General features: G+C 40.8%; 3 protein-coding genes across 3 annotated transcripts in view; 2 read left to right on the top strand and 1 right to left on the bottom strand.

Annotated features, from left to right (window-relative positions):
- The first annotated feature begins 437 nt into the window (after positions 1 to 437).
- On the top strand, positions 438 to 3,594 carry mrto4 (MRT4 homolog, ribosome maturation factor). Its single transcript, XM_010731337.3, has 8 exons — positions 438 to 539; positions 754 to 812; positions 1,486 to 1,589; positions 2,143 to 2,224; positions 2,320 to 2,387; positions 2,505 to 2,656; positions 2,884 to 2,960; positions 3,054 to 3,594. Exons 1-8 carry the CDS (start codon positions 512 to 514, stop codon positions 3,201 to 3,203), a joined length of 720 nt encoding a protein of 239 aa, XP_010729639.2. The 5' UTR covers positions 438 to 511; the 3' UTR covers positions 3,204 to 3,594.
- akr7a3 (aldo-keto reductase family 7, member A3 (aflatoxin aldehyde reductase)) lies at positions 3,506 to 8,331 on the bottom strand. The gene is made up of 7 exons (XM_010731336.3): positions 7,862 to 8,331; positions 5,959 to 6,146; positions 5,703 to 5,807; positions 5,248 to 5,344; positions 4,593 to 4,692; positions 4,323 to 4,452; positions 3,506 to 3,981 (listed from the first exon to the last, which is right to left on the bottom strand). The coding sequence occupies exons 1-7, from the start codon at positions 8,154 to 8,156 to the stop codon at positions 3,820 to 3,822; spliced, it is 1,077 nt and encodes a 358-aa protein (XP_010729638.3). The 5' UTR covers positions 8,157 to 8,331; the 3' UTR covers positions 3,506 to 3,819.
- Positions 8,332 to 9,235: 904 nt separating this feature from the next.
- megf6b (multiple EGF-like-domains 6b) overlaps positions 9,236 to 20,380 on the top strand; it is a 68,961-nt gene continuing 57,816 nt past the window's right edge. The window contains exons 1-3 of the mRNA XM_027279444.1: positions 9,236 to 10,765; positions 12,242 to 12,376; positions 13,313 to 13,422. Of these exons, the coding sequence (XP_027135245.1) occupies positions 10,674 to 10,765; positions 12,242 to 12,376; positions 13,313 to 13,422 (337 nt within the window). The 5' untranslated portion in view covers positions 9,236 to 10,673. The remainder of the gene's footprint in view (positions 10,766 to 12,241; positions 12,377 to 13,312; positions 13,423 to 20,380) is intronic.

Below are 20,380 nucleotides of genomic sequence, written 5' to 3'. Positions count from 1 at the left end.
ACCAGAGGGAAGTTGTATTATTGTGAGTGTTGTCCCTGCTTGCATGTTGTTGCTTGGCTCAGGTGTCACAGCGGGTTAATCTTCTTTAGACAGGTGATCTCTTAAGTCACACACACACTGACAGAGTACAGTTACACAAAAGTGACGGGTATGAAAAGACAATGAGAGAAAAAATGTTGCTTTCACTTTAGATCTTATTCACCTCAAATAGGCGAACTGTGTTTTTATAATTTAACCATTTAATCATTCAGGCGCCTCCAGTCCACTATGAATGAACCCGTTTACTTTAGCTGTCTTAGATTTTGCCTGATTTATAATATGAGTTTAAAACGCTAAACAGATAATTAAATGTATATATTACACATAAATTAGTTTATATATTTTAACGACTTAAAGCCATTAAACGTTTTTAAAAAAGTTTTTATTAATCAGGCACTTCACGGGCTTCACCAAACAGAAAACATTTGGGGTCCTCTGTGCTTCACGTGTGTCTGCCATCGTGAGAGGAAACATGCCGAAGTCAAAGAGGGACAAGAAAAGTAAGAAAACACATTTAAACCGTCTCATACACAAACATGTTACACAGTGAAGTGTATTACCTGGTTGTTTGTCTGTAACATCTGTCCGCGTAAACAAACACGTGACCTTTTAACAGGTAACGAGCTAACATTAGCGCCTCTCTTAACATGAGGCTGATATTAAACTCATTATTTTAACTCACTGACGGTTCTTCGCTTTATTTTTTTCCACCAGTTTCTCTAACGAAAACAGCCAAGAAAGGACTGGAGTCAAAACAGAAGTTAATCGAGGAGGTGAGTGTGTTTTCTCTGTACGTATTTAAATCCTATGCACATGTTTAATCTCTCTGCACTATTTGAATTAAAATCTGTCTCAGGTTAATTTTAAATTGTAACCATGTTATATTCTGATATATGTTTGCATGCTGCTACTGGATGCTTGAATTTCCTTCGGGATCAATCAAGTATCTATCTGATCATGCTGTAGTCTCCTGTTCATGTCTCATTGCTATTTTCTATTTTATTTCATTTATGCCTTGCAGTTATTATTTATATCATGGTCACCTACTTTTGTAATATTATTTATATTATGGTCAGTACTCTTGCAATAATATTATTTGTATCATGGTCACTTTCTTTTCAATATTCTCTTACACTATGGTCACTTTACATTACAATACTCTTTTTATATCCTCAGTACTTGTCTGTTTTTGAAGGTTGATTGTTTTTCTTGTTTATTGTGTAGGTGATAGATATTTTTGTCTGTTTAATGTGTTTTTTTGCCTTTTCTACTTTTTTCTAATCCTGTAGTGTATGCTACACTTTCCTCTGCTGCTGTAACAAGTACATTTCCCTGTGGTGGGATGAATAAAGTATATCCAATCTAATCTATCTCTAGGGTTAGTTAAAGTTGTCGACATGAGTTTCACATAGATGTTCTCCACCTGTTTCTTTTTTTTTAATTTAGTTACGGAAATGTGTGGACACCTACAGAAACCTGTTCATATTCTCTGTGGCCAATATGAGGAATAACAAACTGAAGGACATCCGGACAGCGTGGAAACACAGCAGGTAAAGACTTCATCCAGCCCAACACTTTGGGGTTTGATTGAATTTAAAGGGACATTTCACAGATTTTACAACTACTACACTATCTGTGAGATTACAAACTTATATCAGACTGCTTGTGTAAATAACTGGGGGATGTTCAGTGTTTTTGGAGTTTCACCCATATTAGGTGCTAAAAGTCAGACTGTCAGCCACTAAATTGTAAATGGAGTCTGGTCTGACCACTCAAGGTGCTTTTACACTACATATCTCATTCACCCATTTATACACACGTTCATACACTGGGGTTGGTGCCGACTGCTGATCAGTTTTGGAACTCCTCAATTCACACACATTCAGACACCGATGGAGCGATTTGGAGTTCATTATCTTGCCCAAGGACACTTCACTATGCAAACTGGAGGAGCCAGACAACCCTCTCTACCTCTTGAGCCACAGCCGCCCACTACTTCCGTTGTTTTTTAAAAGATCCATCTCTTGCAGTTACACCCAATGTGTGAAAGTTAAACACTTGAAGCTGGATTACCCCTTCACAGGTGTCTTCTCTCTCCTGTAGATTCTTCTTCGGCAAAAATAAAGTCATGGTGGTTGCCTTGGGTAAAGGAGAAACAGACGAATACAAAGATAATTTGCACAAGGTAGGAGAGATCTTACTTAAGTTGGGTGTTAAGCTAGAAAATGTGATAATCTATTGCATATACTAAAGTTTTTAATGTCTTTCCATCATATGCAGGTCTGCAAGTATCTACGGGGAGAAGTGGGAGTACTATTCACAAATAAGACAAAGGATGAGGTACAAGAGTAAGTAAGACTTCACTTAATGTACCATTGTTTGCTGCGATTCTAGATGTGGATAGATATAGACTGGTACATGAGATATGGTGTATGAGTTGACAAAATAGTGTGCTCTATCTTCAGGTATTTCAGTCATTTCAAAGAGATGGATTACGCACGGGCAGGCAACCAGGCACAGATGGACATAACCCTTGATGAGGGACCCCTGGAACAGTTTCCTCACTCAATGGAGCCCCAGTTGAGGCAACTAGGACTTCCCACCGCTCTCAAGAAAGGTGAGATTAAAGGATAAGGAGAAGACCAAAATTTCTCAATACTACCATGCCCTGTCTGTGTCTTACTGAAGATCTAAATACAGGTTTCTTAGTAGAATGGGCCTTATCCTGCAAACACGTTTGAGCCCAACAACTCCTTAATTTGAAAAATTACCATCATCAGTCATTGACTTTACATCAGTTGGACATGACGTGGTAGTCACATTTTGTATCCTCTGTTATGAAAGGCATTGTGACGCTGCTGAAGGACCATGAAGTGTGCAAGGAGGGAGATGTGTTGACTCCTGAGCAGGCTCGTATCCTGGTAAGTTCTTGACTGCAGAAAATGTTAACTGTGACAGTATTGTGCTGTGCTGCATTTGACTGACTGTTCAAAATTTCCTCTTTTTGTCCATAGAAACTATTTGGCATTGAGATGGCTGAATTCAAGGTGCAGATCAAATGTATGTGGAACTCAGAAACCGGCGAGTTTGAGAACTGCGCTGGTGATGAAGAGCCTATGCAGGATAATGAGGAAGAGGATGACGATGATGATGGTGCAGAATGAAACATCTGCAAGTGCTTGTACACATTGTTTTAAAGTCATTTGACAACATTCAACAGCAGAGGGACATTGATGTGCAAACCAGTCATCCTGACTGTCAGCGCTGCCCCTGGAGTCTGTAATCTCTTTTCGTGTCCATTATTCACCCCAAAACATGAACTTCTATGCCCACCTTGAATTTTAGCTTTGGACTGAATTGTTCTTCAGTAAACACTGGTGACTTAATGATGTTAATGACAGCATACGTTTTGTATTTTGCCATTCAGCCTAAAGAAACAGCACATGTTAAACCAATCCATTTGATGCATTTTGTTTATTTGGGAAAATTAGTTATTTTTGTTGTAACTGTTTAATTAAGGCAGACTCCAGCAAAGGTTATTTTCCCCTGAAAAAATAGCTTGTGTTTTCATTTTTACATTTGTACATTAACAATGAAGTGCTCCATCTTATTAATACGTATTGGTCTCCATTTGATCTATTGGTAAGAATGCCATGCCACCCCACCCCAACTCATTTCAAGTGTGATTTCAGGAAAAGGGCAGAAATAACTAAGACAAAGAGGCTTCAGCAGATAAACTTGGATGATATTCGATTGGTCTGTTAGGAAGATTTTGGCTCTTCATCTGAAGTAATTTGGGCACTCGTGAGCTACAAGATTCCAGGCCTCGTTAAAGGCGGCAACCACTCTCTCATCCAGAGGACCCTCCTCTACGGCAGCCAGGTTTTGTTGAAGTTGCTCCATACTTGACATGCCAATGATGACTCCATCACCAAGATCACCCTGGAACAGCAGACAATTTAGTTAAGACAAAACATGATTTTAATGAGGTAACTTTAAGTTGGTATATTTTCTAGACACGTCAGACTGAGGTTAAATATTAAACAACTGACTGAACACTAGTTATTATATGCAGTATCGTCATAATGTTTCTGATATGCCTGTTTGATACAGAGCTGATGAATGTATTTAAATCCTTGAAAGAGTAAATGCCTCATTTTAAATTAGATGAAAGCCCTTTTTATCTCATCTCAGGTTTCCAGTGTCGGTAATGGCTTCCTGATGATGATAATCTGACAAAACATAATCTCATATCACTGAAGCTATCCATGGAGACTAGGTACCTTAAGTTGGGAGTGGTGGTACATCCAGCGCATAGCAGCAGAAATCATGCTGGGTTTATTTGAGCCGTACGCTGTCTCCAAAGCCTTTTGAACCAAATCTATCGCCTGGAAATGACTCTTCTTCCAGTATCTGATAGGGAAAAAGGAGGACAACAGCAATCACCTTTTGTGCTTGATGGTCCTTGACAAATCAGTGCAGACATTCAAAAATACAAGCAACAAAAGAAACAGAGTTGCTGGACAATTAAAATCAAACAGCTGGTCTTTTACCTGTCCTGGTATGCTGTAGCCCAACTGTTGCCAAAGAATCGTCCTGCAGGCCGGGAACTATCTTTGTCTTCGTATTGGTACTTTCCTGTCAAAAGGCCACCTGCAGAGAAGGAATAGCTAAGATGATGTAGGGTTCTACCATTTATCTACCCAATGCTGTCACTCGCTCATCCTAAACACAAAGTATAGTTGAGGCTGATGGGAATGTTTTTCACGTATCGGGCCACAATAAAATTAAAAGCTTGATCTGATGATGACACTAGATACAAAGTTAAAACATTACAGTTCATCCTGAGGGCGGCATTGAATTCTAATTTTATTGCAATCCTACCAATAAGTTGTTGAGACATTTCCCTCAAAACCACATATGTCAACCTCATGGTGGTGCTAGAGCCAAAATTAGTGGATTGCCAAAGTCAGTGAGATACTAGTGAGATAGTATATTGCATATATGGAGTTACTGCATATGTGGATATATCACAGAAGAAACCTTTGACTGGTAGCCTGTCCAGTTGTTGAGACATTTGAGTCGGGATGGTGGTTTACAAGATTAACATCACTCCTCCGCAGAAGCTAACACAATTATCAGTACTTTTGAAGGAAACAACTCAAATGGTGACTGCAAGGTGCTCCACAGAAAGAAGATGTACAGTACCTGCAAGAGGATTGTATGCGTAGAATCTCATTCCGTAGTATCTTAGACATGGCAGCAGCTCTGTCTCAACCTGTCTTGTAGTGGCATTGTACATTCCCTGTGAAAGGTTGTAAAAGTCTGAGTTAGGGTACAAATTATAATATTGTCAGCAAAAAAAAAGATAAAATTAGTTCAAGAACATCTAATTAAACATTAAAAAGTGCTGGAAAGGGCATTGTGGTCAACTTTATCTGCACTATAAAATGCTTAATCACTGTTTCTTTGCTTGACAAAAACTACCTCGATCCTGGATAAGCAACTGCACATAATTTAATAAAATCGCTCACTCTGAAAACAGAGAGATTTCTATCCCAGCTAATGAGCATGTTAACATGAAAAGATCACATAGTCACTCTTATGGAGGGATGCAACATTAAGATAAAACTATAAAGCCGTTTCAAAACGTGCTAGAATACCTGATACACGGTGGGAACGATCCAGTTGTTGTGTCTGCAGATGCACACAATTTCAGCCACTTCCCATGATGCATAGTTTGATAGGCCAAACTCCTTAAATTTTCCCTGATGGTGATATTTTAACATCATAGTTTAAAACATGATAAATAAATAAAATATTGTCAAGTAAACAGATCTCAAAATTATAGGTACAGTATGTAGTTATCTTTTGTTTAGAGTTATAACTCATAGAAAATGAGGTATCTGGTCTCTTTGCCTCTTTGTGGAGTTCATTGCAGGCCTTGAGGGTATCCTGGATGGGGTTTTGGTGGTCAGGAGCATGGAGGTAAAAAAGGTCCACACAATCAGTCCGCAGACTCTGAAGGGAGGTTTCCAGCTGAGAGCGCACACTCTCTGGCTTCAGTGTCTTCCCATCCCAGGGGTTGGCCTTCGTAGCTATGCTTACTGTCACAGAGACACAATGAAGTGAAAGTATGTTAATAACAGGTTGGTTTCAGCAAGCAGAACACAGGGCTTTTCTTTTATGCATAAACATGGAGTTCAGGCACTATGTGAGTTACACAAATCAAAATATTCTAAACAACCGTATAAGCCTTAAAATGTTAAAACTGAAATCAAACAACTGCCAGAATGATGAAAGTCTATGATTTAAAAGCTGACTTGACCTTGTAATGACATCTTAATGACTTGACTCTCTGGTGGTGTGGCAAGTAATATTAAGAGTCAATAGAGATAATAGGTAACAACCTATTGTCTCTATTGACTCTATAGTGCAAAACAGTCAGACCTAATCATGAAAATCATAAAAGTACATTAATAATATACTACTTCCCAAGGCACCTCATTTCTGCTCCTATGTTTATACCGTCTTTGTTCAGGCTCCAGAAAGTGCTTCAGAAATCTCCTAAAGGAACGGCATATTTCTGGTTTGTAGAGATTTTCCTAAAAGTTGGGTCTGACGGTTTCCCACCATCAGACTTGAGGCAGCTTACTTTATTTAATTTATATGTCAGGGACTGTATAAAAACATCAATCTCAAAGATAAGAGATCCTATGAGGAGAAATGCAGAATCCACTGAACCATACAAGGGACTTAAGGTAAAGATATCCATCTGTCTTGTGGGGTGCCTCTACTTTAAGATCCTGGAGGTATATAAGTAGCACAGAGTGTGATCAAGAAAAAACCTATAAAGTCTGCTAGTAGGAGCAGTGGAAAATAACCATGTATTTCCCATTTATGCTACTATGTACTTATTGTAGCTATATTTTATTGGCTTTGTACAGATATTCTTGCTTTTAATTTAGCTGTTTTGTCACTGTGTGTATGTTTAATACTGATCTGATTAAATTTAAAGTCTTTGGGAGTGCGCAGGACTTTCTATGACACTATGTTGGCATCTGCATTATTCTGTGCAGTCGTCGGCTGGGAATGCAGAAGCATAGAGAGAGACAGGAAAAGACTTGACAAACTGAGACTTTATAGAGACAGTGTGGGAGAGGAGGATGTTTACTGTGAGGGCTTTAAACAGCTCCTTCAGCAACAGACTGCTACTCCCACCATGTAAGAAGGAGCTCAGCTCAGTCAGACTCAGCTTTAACAGCAGCATGACAATGTAGCACTATTTCACTGTTATAATTTGACTTTAGACTTATTTACATCCCACTTAAATTATACTACAGCATGCAATTACTTTGTCCTGTTATCATCTTATGTGCATCCAACATGCATATCAGTATACTTGAAAAGGTGCATATAGTGTGCAACTTTTTATTTTATTTGCTCTATTTTAATATATCTTTTTTGTATTATTATTTGCTATTTATGAGTATTTTCTTATCTTCCTGTGAAGATAAGAGTGAGCTACTGTAAAAAGTGAATTTCCCCTGTGTGGGATTGATAAAGTTTATCTTATGTTATCTTATTTTATTGTATCTTATCCAAATCATAACATTTATGTTTAATATTGTAAACTGACTGAAATAAATAGTGCCTAAAACTTAAAAAGTATTTTTCCTGGGGGTCTTGGGCACTTATTTATTACCCATAGTTCCAAGCTGCAGCAGGTATATCGTCTTAATGAGTTGCAGCTTGCAGTAAACATTAACTTTGTGAACTCCAGTTTTTGCTGTTATTACGAATATGTGTGCTTCTGATATACCTGTTTTCGGGAGGTTCATGCCCCCTATGAGCGTCTCTGCCTTCCCATCCGCGTACATGAAGGCTGTATCCACCAGGTTGTGCCCCCTGCCCAGGAAAGCCTTCACCATTTCCAGACTCTGCTCGGCGTCAGCCCGGCCGCCAAACGCCATGGTCCCCAGTAAGGACACCGGCCTTTTAGCTGCAGAGGACGACATGTTTCTACGAGCCACGAACCTCGGCGAGTGTACGAGCACGGCTTTAATAATGTCACCCTGCCTAACTGTGCGCAGTCCTGCTTTTATTACCCACTGCATGCTAAAGTACAGCAGCGAGCATGCGGAGGGCAAAGGTCGGGTTGGTTAGGGAGCGTCTCAAAGTTACTTAACTTGTTTAAAACGAAGCATGTGCTAGATTATCGCTATAGCTTTATGGAGCGGCTTCTTTGTTTGTCTGTAGTTTAGTCAGCGCAAAGTCCGTTTCCTGTAAACACTTCCTGTTTGTGTTAATATTTATTCAAGTTGCATCATTTCTAGAGCGCTCGTCAGCCTGGATGTAGCTGTAGTTCACATTTTAACCACAAGATGTCAGCAAATCACTTCACAAAGGTGCTGCATTGGGTTTCTCTGCATCCACCAATGTGTAGTCAAGATACTGTGTGATATGATGCTGCTGTCATTGAAACATTACAATGGACAGTTTTCAGTGCATCCTAACTGAAGAGTAAGGAGGGGCCCCGGGATAAAATTTGTTATGAAACCCCCCCAGAGTCTTTATGTTGGACAAACATCCTATCAAAGATCAGTTGGAGAGTACGCACCATATGATAATGTAATATCAACTGTAATATTAAATAGATTTTGATCCAAGGCCCTTTCATAAGACAGGTTATCAATATTAGATTTGTTTATACTGTGTTTTGATAGGGTGTAGTACCAAACAAAGCGGCACGGTGGTGGTAGAGCAAGAAGGTTCTCCCCGTCTCTGTGTGGGTTACTCCACCTTCCTCACACAGTCCAAAGACTGTTTACCCTGGCGAGATGGCAACTTGTCCAGGGGTGTACCCCACTCAGCTGGGATAGACTCCAGCCCCACTGTGACCATGATGAGGATAAGCAGTTACAGACAATTAATGGATGGATGGATGGATGAATACCAAACAACTCTAGCCACTGGGTCTGTGGCTTAAATTCAGGAAACTCAAACACTTTGGTAATGATTATGGAAAGGTTGCCTTTGTGATTAAAGGAAAGTCTGCTGACATTTTGATGCTAAAGCCATTATTTTGACAGTGCTATGTGAAGCAGTCTTGGATGAGGCAAAGTTTGGTTTGCTTTGTGTCAATAGGTTTGATTAATCGAAAATTTGTTTAGGAATTTTCACCATCAACTGCACCTCAAAATCTTCTAGGCCTCAGTTTCTGTCATTCCAGAGTTGTATTTATTTGTTTCATACTATTTATGAGTCATCATGTGCAGTAACACGTTGATGTTTTGCGTGTTGTACCAGAGTTGAAGTCCACTGGACATATAATAAAGCTGCTATGTGCATTTCGGGGTACGTCCAGAATAATGCACAGAAGGCTTAAATAACAGCAGATTTGCGCCCCTGGGCTTCCAAACAGATTTTTAAAAAACAAGTTTTTTGCGCCCAGGAATAAACACACTAATTAGATTATCATTCACTCATGTGATGCATACTCTTGTTCTGTCTCCCCACTTTGGCATCAACACATCTTGGATGAGCTCTGACATGTCTGAGAGCCCCTGATCTAATTCAAACAGCATGCCGGTGTAGCTGGTACCCGCGGAGGTTGCGGGGACAGCGGTGACCCGGGACTCTAGGGTCATGAACACACACATGCGTTCAATGAACGCTTTGTTTAGAGAGCAGCAGTAGCCAGTCCTGGCGGCTGACCCTTTGACCGCACCATCAGCTGTTTGCCCTGCAGAAGGACCACTAGCTGCTTCAGACCCCCACCCACCTCCACCTTCACCTCTTCGTCATCCCGACTCAACCCCAAGCACCGTCTCTTGTGGGTTTTTCTAGTTGTTCACACACACTGAGGTTTTGCGTCTTCCCACGTGCAGACGCTTCACCGCTTTGCGTAATGGCACCGTGCGCACGGTTGTTGTTCTGCTTGAGCGCTTATTTCCCGTCTCCACGTGCTTTGTTTTCATCAACATAAGATCATTGAACTATTGATCTAAAAACATTTAACGTCGACATTAAAGTTCAGATCTTAATTAAAACAATGTTTTTATTACAGTTTCTGTCATGAGTTTGAACCAAAATGTTTCCACTCCAAATCCCAGTTAAGCGTAAAGTTTACCGCTTCTACTTCTCGTCTCCAACTTTCTGCTCACCAGTGCACTTTGCCGACTGCAGGGTGTCATGTGAGTGTTTCAGAAGCCGCTGAAGCTCTGAATAATAAATGGCACCCTGTCCACCCCCTCTAAAACCCCTGCCATCATTACCAAGTCAATGGAGGGAAGCAGAAACCGCTCTACCTCCTCAAGCTCTCAGTCCAACATCTGCACTGACGAAGCGAAGGTGAGCTGCAGTTTTCTAAAGTCCGTGTATCACACACCGGCTCAGAGCGACTGAATACACCGCCTGTGATGGCTGCGACACTTTTGGAAAGAGCTGATCTGTTCCAAGAGGAAGATACTTTATGCGCTTTTTGAGTTTTCCCCTTTGAGCGCTCGGGTTTTTTTTTTATTTGTTGAATTTATTGGCTCATTTTTGATATTTAAACTTCTGACTACTAATACCCATGAATGAGTTTGCGAGTAATTCACATTTTTTGAAGCTCTAATCCAACAAGAAGAAACATGGATCGTGTTATTTTTTGTTTTTTCCTAATATTTATTAAAGAGACTCACGCATTGCGTTATGGCATCACCAACAATCTCCAACCTTACATGTGAGTAACTTTTTTCTTTTTATGTTTTATCGTTTAACTTTATTTCCTTAGTACACAGATTCTTCAGGGATGATTTGCTTTACCTTTAATCTTCCTTGAGATGTTTTACAGCCTCACATTCCCTTTGAAGTTTGAGAAAACTACGGGTTCACCTGCACATGCATAACCTTGTGTCAAAGACTCAGACTCATGCAGAACACCTTTGTTTTCAGAGGTATCAAACAGAAGCTGGATGCCAGATCTATTTAATAGATACTGGAAGATTCATTTAGCTGTTGTACGCTCTAATGGTCTTTATTAGCTTTCTATGGATGGTATCTCTGTAATTTACATGATTATAGATTAGCTCCATGTGGATGGTCCGCATTCCTAACTCAGCCAGACACTGTTTTTGTTTTAAGCCCCTCAAATTGAAGAGACAGACAATTATAACAGGTATTTTAAACCCCAAAATAATAAATAAGGAGCTCAAATTATACGCAAGAAAATTCTCTGCTGTTACCTGCCACTAACAATACCGTCTTTCATACCCAATTATGTGTGCAGCTGGAGGTGATAGTGATTACTATTGTTTATGAGATGAGCAGCTGGATGCTGTCTTAAGATTCCCGCTGATCTCCATATGCCGAGCCTTCCTCTCTGTCCTTGGAAAGTTACCAAAGGAGAAAATGTTGTGCTGCTGTGATGAAGCTCCACCGTACACTGAAACAAATGGTGTGAAGACATCAGTGGAAGGTCTGCCTGCCTTTGTGTACGAAGGACAAAACATCACAGTTGTAGGATTACTGTATTTTACCTGGGGGTGAAAATGTTAAATGCCTCCTGTTTCAGACATTCAGTCTCATACATACAAGTGGAAACATGAATGTTCTACCGTATGTCCAGTGAGAACACTATGAATGTTTCATGTGAATTATCTGGAAAATTGTGGCATGTTTTTGTTTTATTCATTTATTTTAAAAAGGTCATGCTGTGACGTGGTGATTGTGCATCATATGCTATTGTTTCCCAGCAAACCTGGCTCACATCTTAAACATTTTGATCGTGTCTGGTTTATTTTGTTTTTGCTTTTCAAATTTCAAGCTGAATATATAAAATCCTTTCCACTTTAATGTCCATCCTACCCTCTGAAAGACTTACAGGTGACCCATTTCAGATAAATCTAGGTTGAACTTCAGGTAGCATCTTGCAGCTTAGCGTCCTGATAGGTTTTGTATGAGGAATTCCCCTTAAGTCTTTAAAAAATACCAAAACCTGACATCATAGGCAGCCTTACACCTCAGCACAGGTAGTGCCCTCACAGGCATTACATCGTTAACAACCAGAAAATACCTTATGCAAGCTTTGTCCATCTATCTTTGCTGCAGTGATACTTAAGACACTCATAAATTGCCACGCTTGCAGCTGTACATCTGTAAAGACACCGCAGAACATTTTGACACCTTAAGTATTTTTTTACCACTGTTTTCGTTCCAGGCCGAATGTGTGCGTGGAGAGGGAGGTGACGCTGGTCGCCCAGAGGCAGCCGTGTGTGCAGGCCTTCACACGCATGGTTAAAGTGTGGAAGCAAGGCTGTGTGGGACATTCATGGTGCATGGGATACGAGAGGAGGTGAGTAATGCACCTTATTTGTATTCTGCCTCCTCTTCCCACTCTGCAGTCAAAACCTGACTCTGTGCCTATACAAACACTCCCACCTTCACCTGCAGGGGATGTCGTGCTTTGCTGATAAAGTCTGTCTAGAGCAAAGCATTAATTAATGGTTTTGTTTTGTGAGTCATGCAACCAAAAGAATTTATCAGAGAGGTTGTGATCCTTCATTTGACTCCACCTCCAAACAGGATGAGATCTCACTCCCTGATCTCCTCTTGCCTTTTCCCTCTTCATCTTCTTCTTGTTCTGTAATCACAGCTTTGAAGTTCTCATACAGTTAAGTGCAAGGTGTAGCCCCACTTCAACTGGGGTTATTTAACACACAGGCGTCTCTGCGGCCAACATTCCTTTGAAGGAAAGTCCTGACGCTAACGTTTTAGCCCATCTCTAAGAGACAGGTTCAGGAGTTTCTCACTGTGCGGCTCACACTCGCTTTCTCTGCGTTATTTACCAGTGCTGCAAAGTCAGAAGCTACTTTGAAGGTAGCCAAAGCCACAATTACTCGCTGTAAACAAAACGTGTTTCCACAATGTGTAATGACTGTGGAGAAATGAGAGGGGTCCCAAAGTACAGGGATAGGCATAGGCGTTCTCTGAAGTTAGAGTCTGCCAGTCTCACACTTTAAAAAACGACACCTTACTTAAAAGTCTGGGAAAATGTTTGCTGAACATTACACTGCATGTAACTCAAAGGGGTAGGAGTCGTTTGATCAGATTACATGTTTGTTTTTCCTAATCTCCTGGTTTCCAGCCACATGACACATGAAAAGTGATGTGCCAATTGTTGTCAGATGATCCCTATGTATGCATGTGCATGCTCTACAATGTTTTACAATAGAACTGATACTACAAAAACTACAAAAAGTTTCTAACTTGATGTTTGTCATGTTAACAGGACAGCGTACTACACTGCATACAGACAAGTGTACAGACAGGATTATCAGACTGTGTACAAGTGTTGCCCTGGATGGTCTCAACTTAACGGAGAAGCGGGTTGTCTGTATCGTAAGTATCCTCAAGTATTTAGATTTTCCTCTCCATATCCCTGAAATCAAATGTAAAAAGAAATCACAATTATCAGGTTTTGGATTGATTATGTGGTTCAGTATGTTTACTCAAAAAGCAATGTGTCTTTTCCTGACTAAACTGGAGGGAGGGCACATCAAACATCACCTCAACCTTGGCACAGACCTCCGAATGAAAGGTTTTTAGGAAAAGGTCAGAAGGGTCAAGAGGTGCTCTGCCCATCCAGACTTCCCAGCAGATGTTATCAGTCAGCGTCATGTCCACAGTACTTGTGTTGTTACAACGGACCCACAAGGTTTAGATGTGGACCATGGGGAAAAAGAAATCTCAAGTGTTGAAAGAGTTTAAGTGTTGACATTCGCTCTCAAATGAGGTTTGCATCTTTAGTATCTTGTTCTACACTCAGGGCAAAAAAATCTGGTGAGGTTGTGGTTCTGCTCCCATGTTTAAATCTTGGCTCTCATCTATAGTCATGGCACTCTTCTCATTCAGAGGTGTGACATGGCAGTGTAGGTCAAAGGATTGCTTTACTGATATAAAAATGGACAAGCTTATCCAGTGTTTACCCCAACCACTCACACACAAAGCCCCCATAACAACACCCATCACCCTCCACGGTGGAGAGACCACCTGCTGCTCCGCACAAAAAGAACAAAGTAAAACAAGTTTGAATCTCCCCTCTGTAATTCCAGTCCACGAGTCCATGTATGGAAAAACAGTTGTGTTGGCCACACTGGGGCTGCCAGCGGCTCCTCTCCTTGCGGATAAGCTTAGCTTCACACCACTGAGACCAAGAAGCCTCCTTTGATGGGATTTTACAGTCAGTGATCCAGATCGCATTGCCTGCATACCTTAGACAGACCCTTGGCAAAGCCTTCCTGTAAACAGTTTGTCACCCTGTCCAGTGGATTGACAAGAAAGTTCCCACTTCCTTGCTCTCAGTGCCCTACCTGGAACTGACCCGTGTGCTTAATGGGCCTCACACCGACAGCACAGGCCCAATACTCTAGGAGATAGCCCTCTGATGGGAAGTGGCTGGAATGAGGAGCGGGAGAAGATCCCCTGGATGTGCCTGTCATCGGTGTCTTATTATGGCATCTATGCTCTCTTCAAAGAGCTCTTTGTTTCCAGGGTAAAGGTTACAGTATTAAATTATACAAGAACACATTACACTGTCTTCAATGAGCCTGGTTTGTTTTAAAACACCCATAAAGAAATGTCTTAAAGGGACATTCCTCAGGGCTGCCCAGTGTCTCCCCTCACTTAAGTAGACGGGTGAGTTTTGTTTCTCTTTTTTGTGTGACAATGGCTGCTCTCTTCGACGCGAGGCAAGGCTTTTATCTCTGTAACCAAAGACGTGGCAGCGCTTTGAGATGGGACAAACTAATCACCCTTTTCTCTGAGCCATTGAACCAGGATAAAAGGAAGCTCACACCACAATCCTCCCTCTCCCACTCCTGCGCACTTTGCTATGCACTATCTGCACTGTACCTCAGTCAGCACAATGCAATCTGTGGGGCTGTTTTCAACAGCACCTCCGACAACCAAAGGAAAAAATCTGCTCTGCAAAATGTACAGCTTTAGCAAATCCTCTGAAATCCCCCAAAAGAAGGGAAGATTGGGACGATGGGAATGCTTTGTGTTGAGATAGTGATTTAGTGTCTGGCACTTCTGAGGTTTCTCTCTCCCGTGTTGTTCCTCTTTCTGTGTGTGTGTATGTGTTCCCTAATAAAATGTCAGTCTCATGTCATTAGGCTAACGATTTGTGGTTATTGCGAGGTAGTTGAGTGAAATTAAGGGTCTAATCATGTTGTAGATGTAACACGCAGCGGCTCGGAGGTGGTTGAATGGTCTTTCCTTTAATTTACCTGTGTTTCTTCTTTGCTTTGATATCCATCCATTGTACAGATGTTGACTTCCTCTTGCAGTCTTGCAGTCTCAGTTGTTGTGCTCTCCTGCATTCTTTGCCTAGAATAATTAGTCACACATTTGGAGAAACAATATGCTACAACACAGCAAACGTCTGGTTATTTTCACATTTTATTCCACTATTTTGACTCCCTGCCTCTTGTTTTCCATATCTTTGCGTTTCAAGCTACTATCATCTTATTATGGTGTTTTACGAGTTCTCCACTGATACTACTACTTAGTATCGATTTCTTAAATGGCTTGCATGAGATTTCAATGTTTTGTTTGCAAGTTCTGATGATTCCCAGCATTATTGTATAATAAGAATGCACAAAGTGGAGAGATGGAGCTGCAGCCTTTGTAGTTCTTTCACCATGTAGGTGAGCCCTTATACAAATGAAGGATGCAAGTAACAGTTAAGTTCATTATCAATTCCACTACAAATGACTTTGATAAGTGTGTAAAATTCCTATAAAAGTCCAAGGTGACTAGTCTAGTTTTGCCCGACCATCTATCCAAAACCCATGGATAATCAAAGTTTACATGTGGCATAGAGAAATACAGTAAATCCTTAGTTTGGAGAAGCTGGAACCAGAGAGGGTTAAATTCTTCAGGGATTCATCAATTACCAAAATAGTTACTGATTTAATTTACTGTTCTATTTACGCTATCAAAGTTGTTGGGTTTTTTTGTTTTGTTTTTTACAATAGATCTAATAACTTATCTACTAAAAGGTGACTTTGTGTGTTTCTGTAAAGACTCCAATTGGCTCAGTGGCTATGTGGTTCTCCTGAAGGTGAAGAGCTCTTGACTTTGCGGTGGCGACTTCCTCCACTTAAACGTTTGGAGGACCACTCAATCAAGGAGTTAAACCTTTTACCTCAGCAAGTAGCCACGGCCCGGGTGAGAATGGACGGGGTTAGTTGGGAGTGGAAACAAGCAGTTATGTTGATTGACGGCAACAATAAGCTTTGTGACAGGGGCTGAGGAACAGGGACACTGGCTCATCCAGTTTGTTGTCCTCGTTAACTGCTGAATAGGAACTGGCCCCCTTTTGTGGTGGGGAGGAGGCTGGTGAAGGTAGCTAAATGTGAAATAGGCCCAGTGGCCAGAAAAGAGGAAATGGTCCTCTGCCTGTCCCATGGGTGGTCTGTGCGTGTCACACAGCAACAACTATGTCAGTGGTCATGTGCATCGTGCATAGCTGAAGACAAATAGACACAGACCCAGACGCATACAGAGAAACAGACAGGAATCAACCAACTGAGGCGTAGCATGGTGCATTATATGCCAAAACAATGGTGTAATATAGATTGTCTGGTCTGTCAAAATATTGCCTCTGGTCACACTGATCTAGTAATTTGGATCTAAGGAGTAATGTGCAGCAGAGGTAGGAAAGTCAACAGAATACTCCACAGCGACCACATTTGTGGGACGGCTGTCAAGTATGAGTCTGTGAGCAAATAGCAGATTACTCTCCACAACATGAGGTCTGTTTGGTTGACTCTGTCGAGCAAACATGGCTCTCAGAGTCCTCAGACAAGAAATATTCCCAAACAATCACAATGACATCGCTGTCTAGTTACAGATGTGGGTGTGTTGCCGGATGGTGAATGCAGCTGTGTGGAGATTAGTTGGGCTAGCAATCAATGCTTATTTTTCAAATTCTGAAATGCTGCTGAACCATGTACCTTTCTAGGAGTATATGCCTTTGTCTTTTTCTGTTCCTTTAATTGCATCCATACCAGATGGAGGCAACATCATCCAGTTGCAGGAGGTTTTAGGCAGACATCACCAAATTTTTGAAGTTGAAGATGGTTACCGCAACTCTGTAATTTTGTAAAATGTGATACATTTTTGCAATTTCGTACCCTCAGATTATGAGTGCAGTTCACTTATACACCACTATTATAAATATCGGCAGCAATGCACTCAGATTTATCATGATTACATTACTTATAATCAAAAACTAGTGGCTCAATAATTTTGCTAACACAGCCAAACATAAACTGCAACAACACAAGACATGTCGTGAGGCCTGAGACATTACAGTAAAGAAAATAATATAATGACCATTTGACACAGGGTAGATGATTTTGATAGTGTTTATTCTGTGTGATGTGTCTAAATGTCAATATTCTCATCCACGTATTTGAAAGTATATTTCTCTCACAGAAATCTGTAATTTCAGACCTACAGTGTGATGTATGGTGCAGTAAATGCCCTAGATAGTCTAACTGTAGGGTCTTTGCATACTACATTTACATTTTTTGAGAAGTATTATTGTGCCTGCTTTGTTAAACCGACCTTGTGTCTACTTCAAATGGTATTTAAAGTCTTTCAAAGAAACCTGTCAGAGATCCTCTGACATAGCTTGCCCTAGTTTTCACAGGAATTCTTTGAAATTCCTCTTCATAGCAAAACATGATTTGTTGTCTTTAAAATACAGTGCTCCGCTCCAAAAGTACCAATTATGGCACCAAACGGAGCCCTGGGTGCAGGCCTTTGTGTCTGTGATTTGCCCTAAATGAGGTCTCCTTCTGGGTCGCACTCTGGGGGTTAAACAGATCAACAGAGCCTAAACAAACACGGGCCTGCCTCCGTGTCGATGTGGACATCCCCTTCAGAAGCTGTAAGGGTGACACCTGCTCGTTGGTTTTTCAGTTTCTCTGCACGAGTCGCTGACCCCTGGTCTGTCTGTCTCTGCTTTTTGTGGAAGCTACTAATCCTCTCAGAGAAGGTGTCTTTGTAATAGAGTGGAGGCATTCACTGCAACAGATGAGAGTGAGTTTTATGCCACGCTGCATGCCACATTAAGAAATTATTTCAGGGAAGATTAGGCAGTGTAAGGGGCTCAGGAGGGGGGTGGCCGAAAAATGCCCTGGTTAGCTGCCAACAATCCTGTGTGTCTCACATCTCTAAAAGGGGGAATGTACATTCTTCATGTTGTCGCTTAGCCATGCTTCCCCGAAGTGATTCTGAGAGACATCTGACCTTTTACTTTGTTACTGGTAATTTAAAGCATTTTCACCACAATTTAAGAATGCCTCATTAATTTGATCTCTCACAGCTGGCAGTGATATAATTGTTCCAAAGAATTTGGATCTATTAAAAACCGTGCAATTAAACCTGGCCTCTCTTTTTTTTTCTAGTCGTCTGTCATCTGTAGCTGTCACCACATCAAAATTCCCTCACATTCGATAATCACAGAAGTCTAATCTATGAAACTGTATGTTGAACTACCACGGTGTATCTGTTGTCTGTAGCCACACAGTCTTGAGGAACTGGAAGTCATCATGGGCAGATTAGCAGTGATGAGATGGTCTTCCTGTTGGAGTAGGATTTCAGTTGCTTCACAAATTGGGCATGGTTTTCGTCTCTTGGTTATCGAGCACAAGAACTGGATGTTTGACGGTGTGGTCAGGTTAGTTTACTTGTGTGTTTTTTTAGATGCAACAAGAGAGGGATAGTCCTGATGTCTGTGTGGGTTACTTGTTGCAGTCTCCCTGGATGGTCCAACTGTTGAGCAGGTGTCTGCGGAGTGGGCCAGATGACAGGCGGATGTTTAGACTGAGCCCTGTGAATCTGACATGGATGAAATTACTCTGGCTCATCTGTGATTATTAGCGATGGCTTCTTCATGTCTTTCTCCTTTGTCTGGAAATGTTACGTGAAGCCAGACCGTGAACATGCTTAAGACAGCTTATATTTTCAGCTTCCTCTGTTTAAAGTATCTGAAATGGATATTTTTATGTAATTAGGTTGTTTAAATAAACAACAACAAAGCACATAATCACTCAAAGAAATTAATATGTAATAAGAGAATGTCTGACAAGACAGCAGTCTAATAATACATTTTAGAAAAATCCATATAAGAAGCTACAACCAGCAAATATTTTTTAATATATAACCTTAATGTATGAAAGTTTAATGCTACCACACGAGAAAAATAAAACTCAGTATCACGATATAACACTAAATGTTTCATGTTATAACAATAAATTATCAAATTTTATTTATCATGTGATACTGATGATTAAGTTTTTTATGTTGGGGCAGCACCCCATATATATTAACTGAAAACAGAACTATACAAGAAATAAAATATTCATATGATAAAAGCAAGAAAAATCAGCAACAATGAGAGCAGGGTTTAGAGTTCAGATGTGTAGATGTGGGTAAGTTTCTGTTGGAGTTGCCCCGGTCACATGGATACTATTACTATGTCCATATATGGCCAGTAAATGGCATCAGTGCCAGTGTGATGATTGGTCATGCTGCCTCTGGTTGGATTAGATGAGTAGAAAAATGCATATCTGGCAGAAGATGCACAGTTAAACTGGCTGTCGACAGGTTTCTTCACAATCATCTGAGGGAAGGATTGGTATTTAAATTCTTCCAGTGATTAGCTGGACCGCGATTTTTTTTTTTTTTTCACTTGCACTGTCCACATGTTGCCAGTCAGAAAGAGCATGGGTAGACATCAATCCTCTGGAGCTGTCATCACTAAGCACTACACTGCAAACAACAGGCCTGGCTTAAACAGCTGTGTCTTACTTCATGGGGATATTAACAGGGAGACTTCAGCACATATGAACTGTTTGTGCACACACAGTTTTGGGTGACTGCCATGATTAATGTGAATGTACAGAACATGATGGTATACCTCTGAGGTGGGTTCACATGTTCTGAGCTACCGAATGGCTCTGACAGTTCGATTCTTTGAATTATAGTCATAACGAACAAGTGTTTGACTTACAAAGGATTTATGAACACAGCCCCTGGCTGATGGATGAGCCACACTCGACCTGTGACTCTCTGATTTTATCCCATGATTCATCCGTGCATTTCTGTATGATTACAATTTGTGACAATGATCAAAGTTCAGTTAATCAATCAAGGTCCGTCACAGGTAACATTCTCAAACCGTGCGGGAATGAGGCCGCTTTCCCCTAAAATTCATACAAGCTGTTGCTGCCACTCACATTCACACTCTGATTCTGTGAAATTGAGTTTAGAAATTTCTTTC

The sequence above is a fragment of the Larimichthys crocea genome, chromosome VI (assembly GCF_000972845.2).
Source record: "Larimichthys crocea isolate SSNF chromosome VI, L_crocea_2.0, whole genome shotgun sequence".
NCBI classification, from domain to species: Eukaryota; Metazoa; Chordata; class Actinopteri; family Sciaenidae; genus Larimichthys; species Larimichthys crocea.
This window is presented reverse-complemented; position numbering and strand designations above follow the sequence as displayed.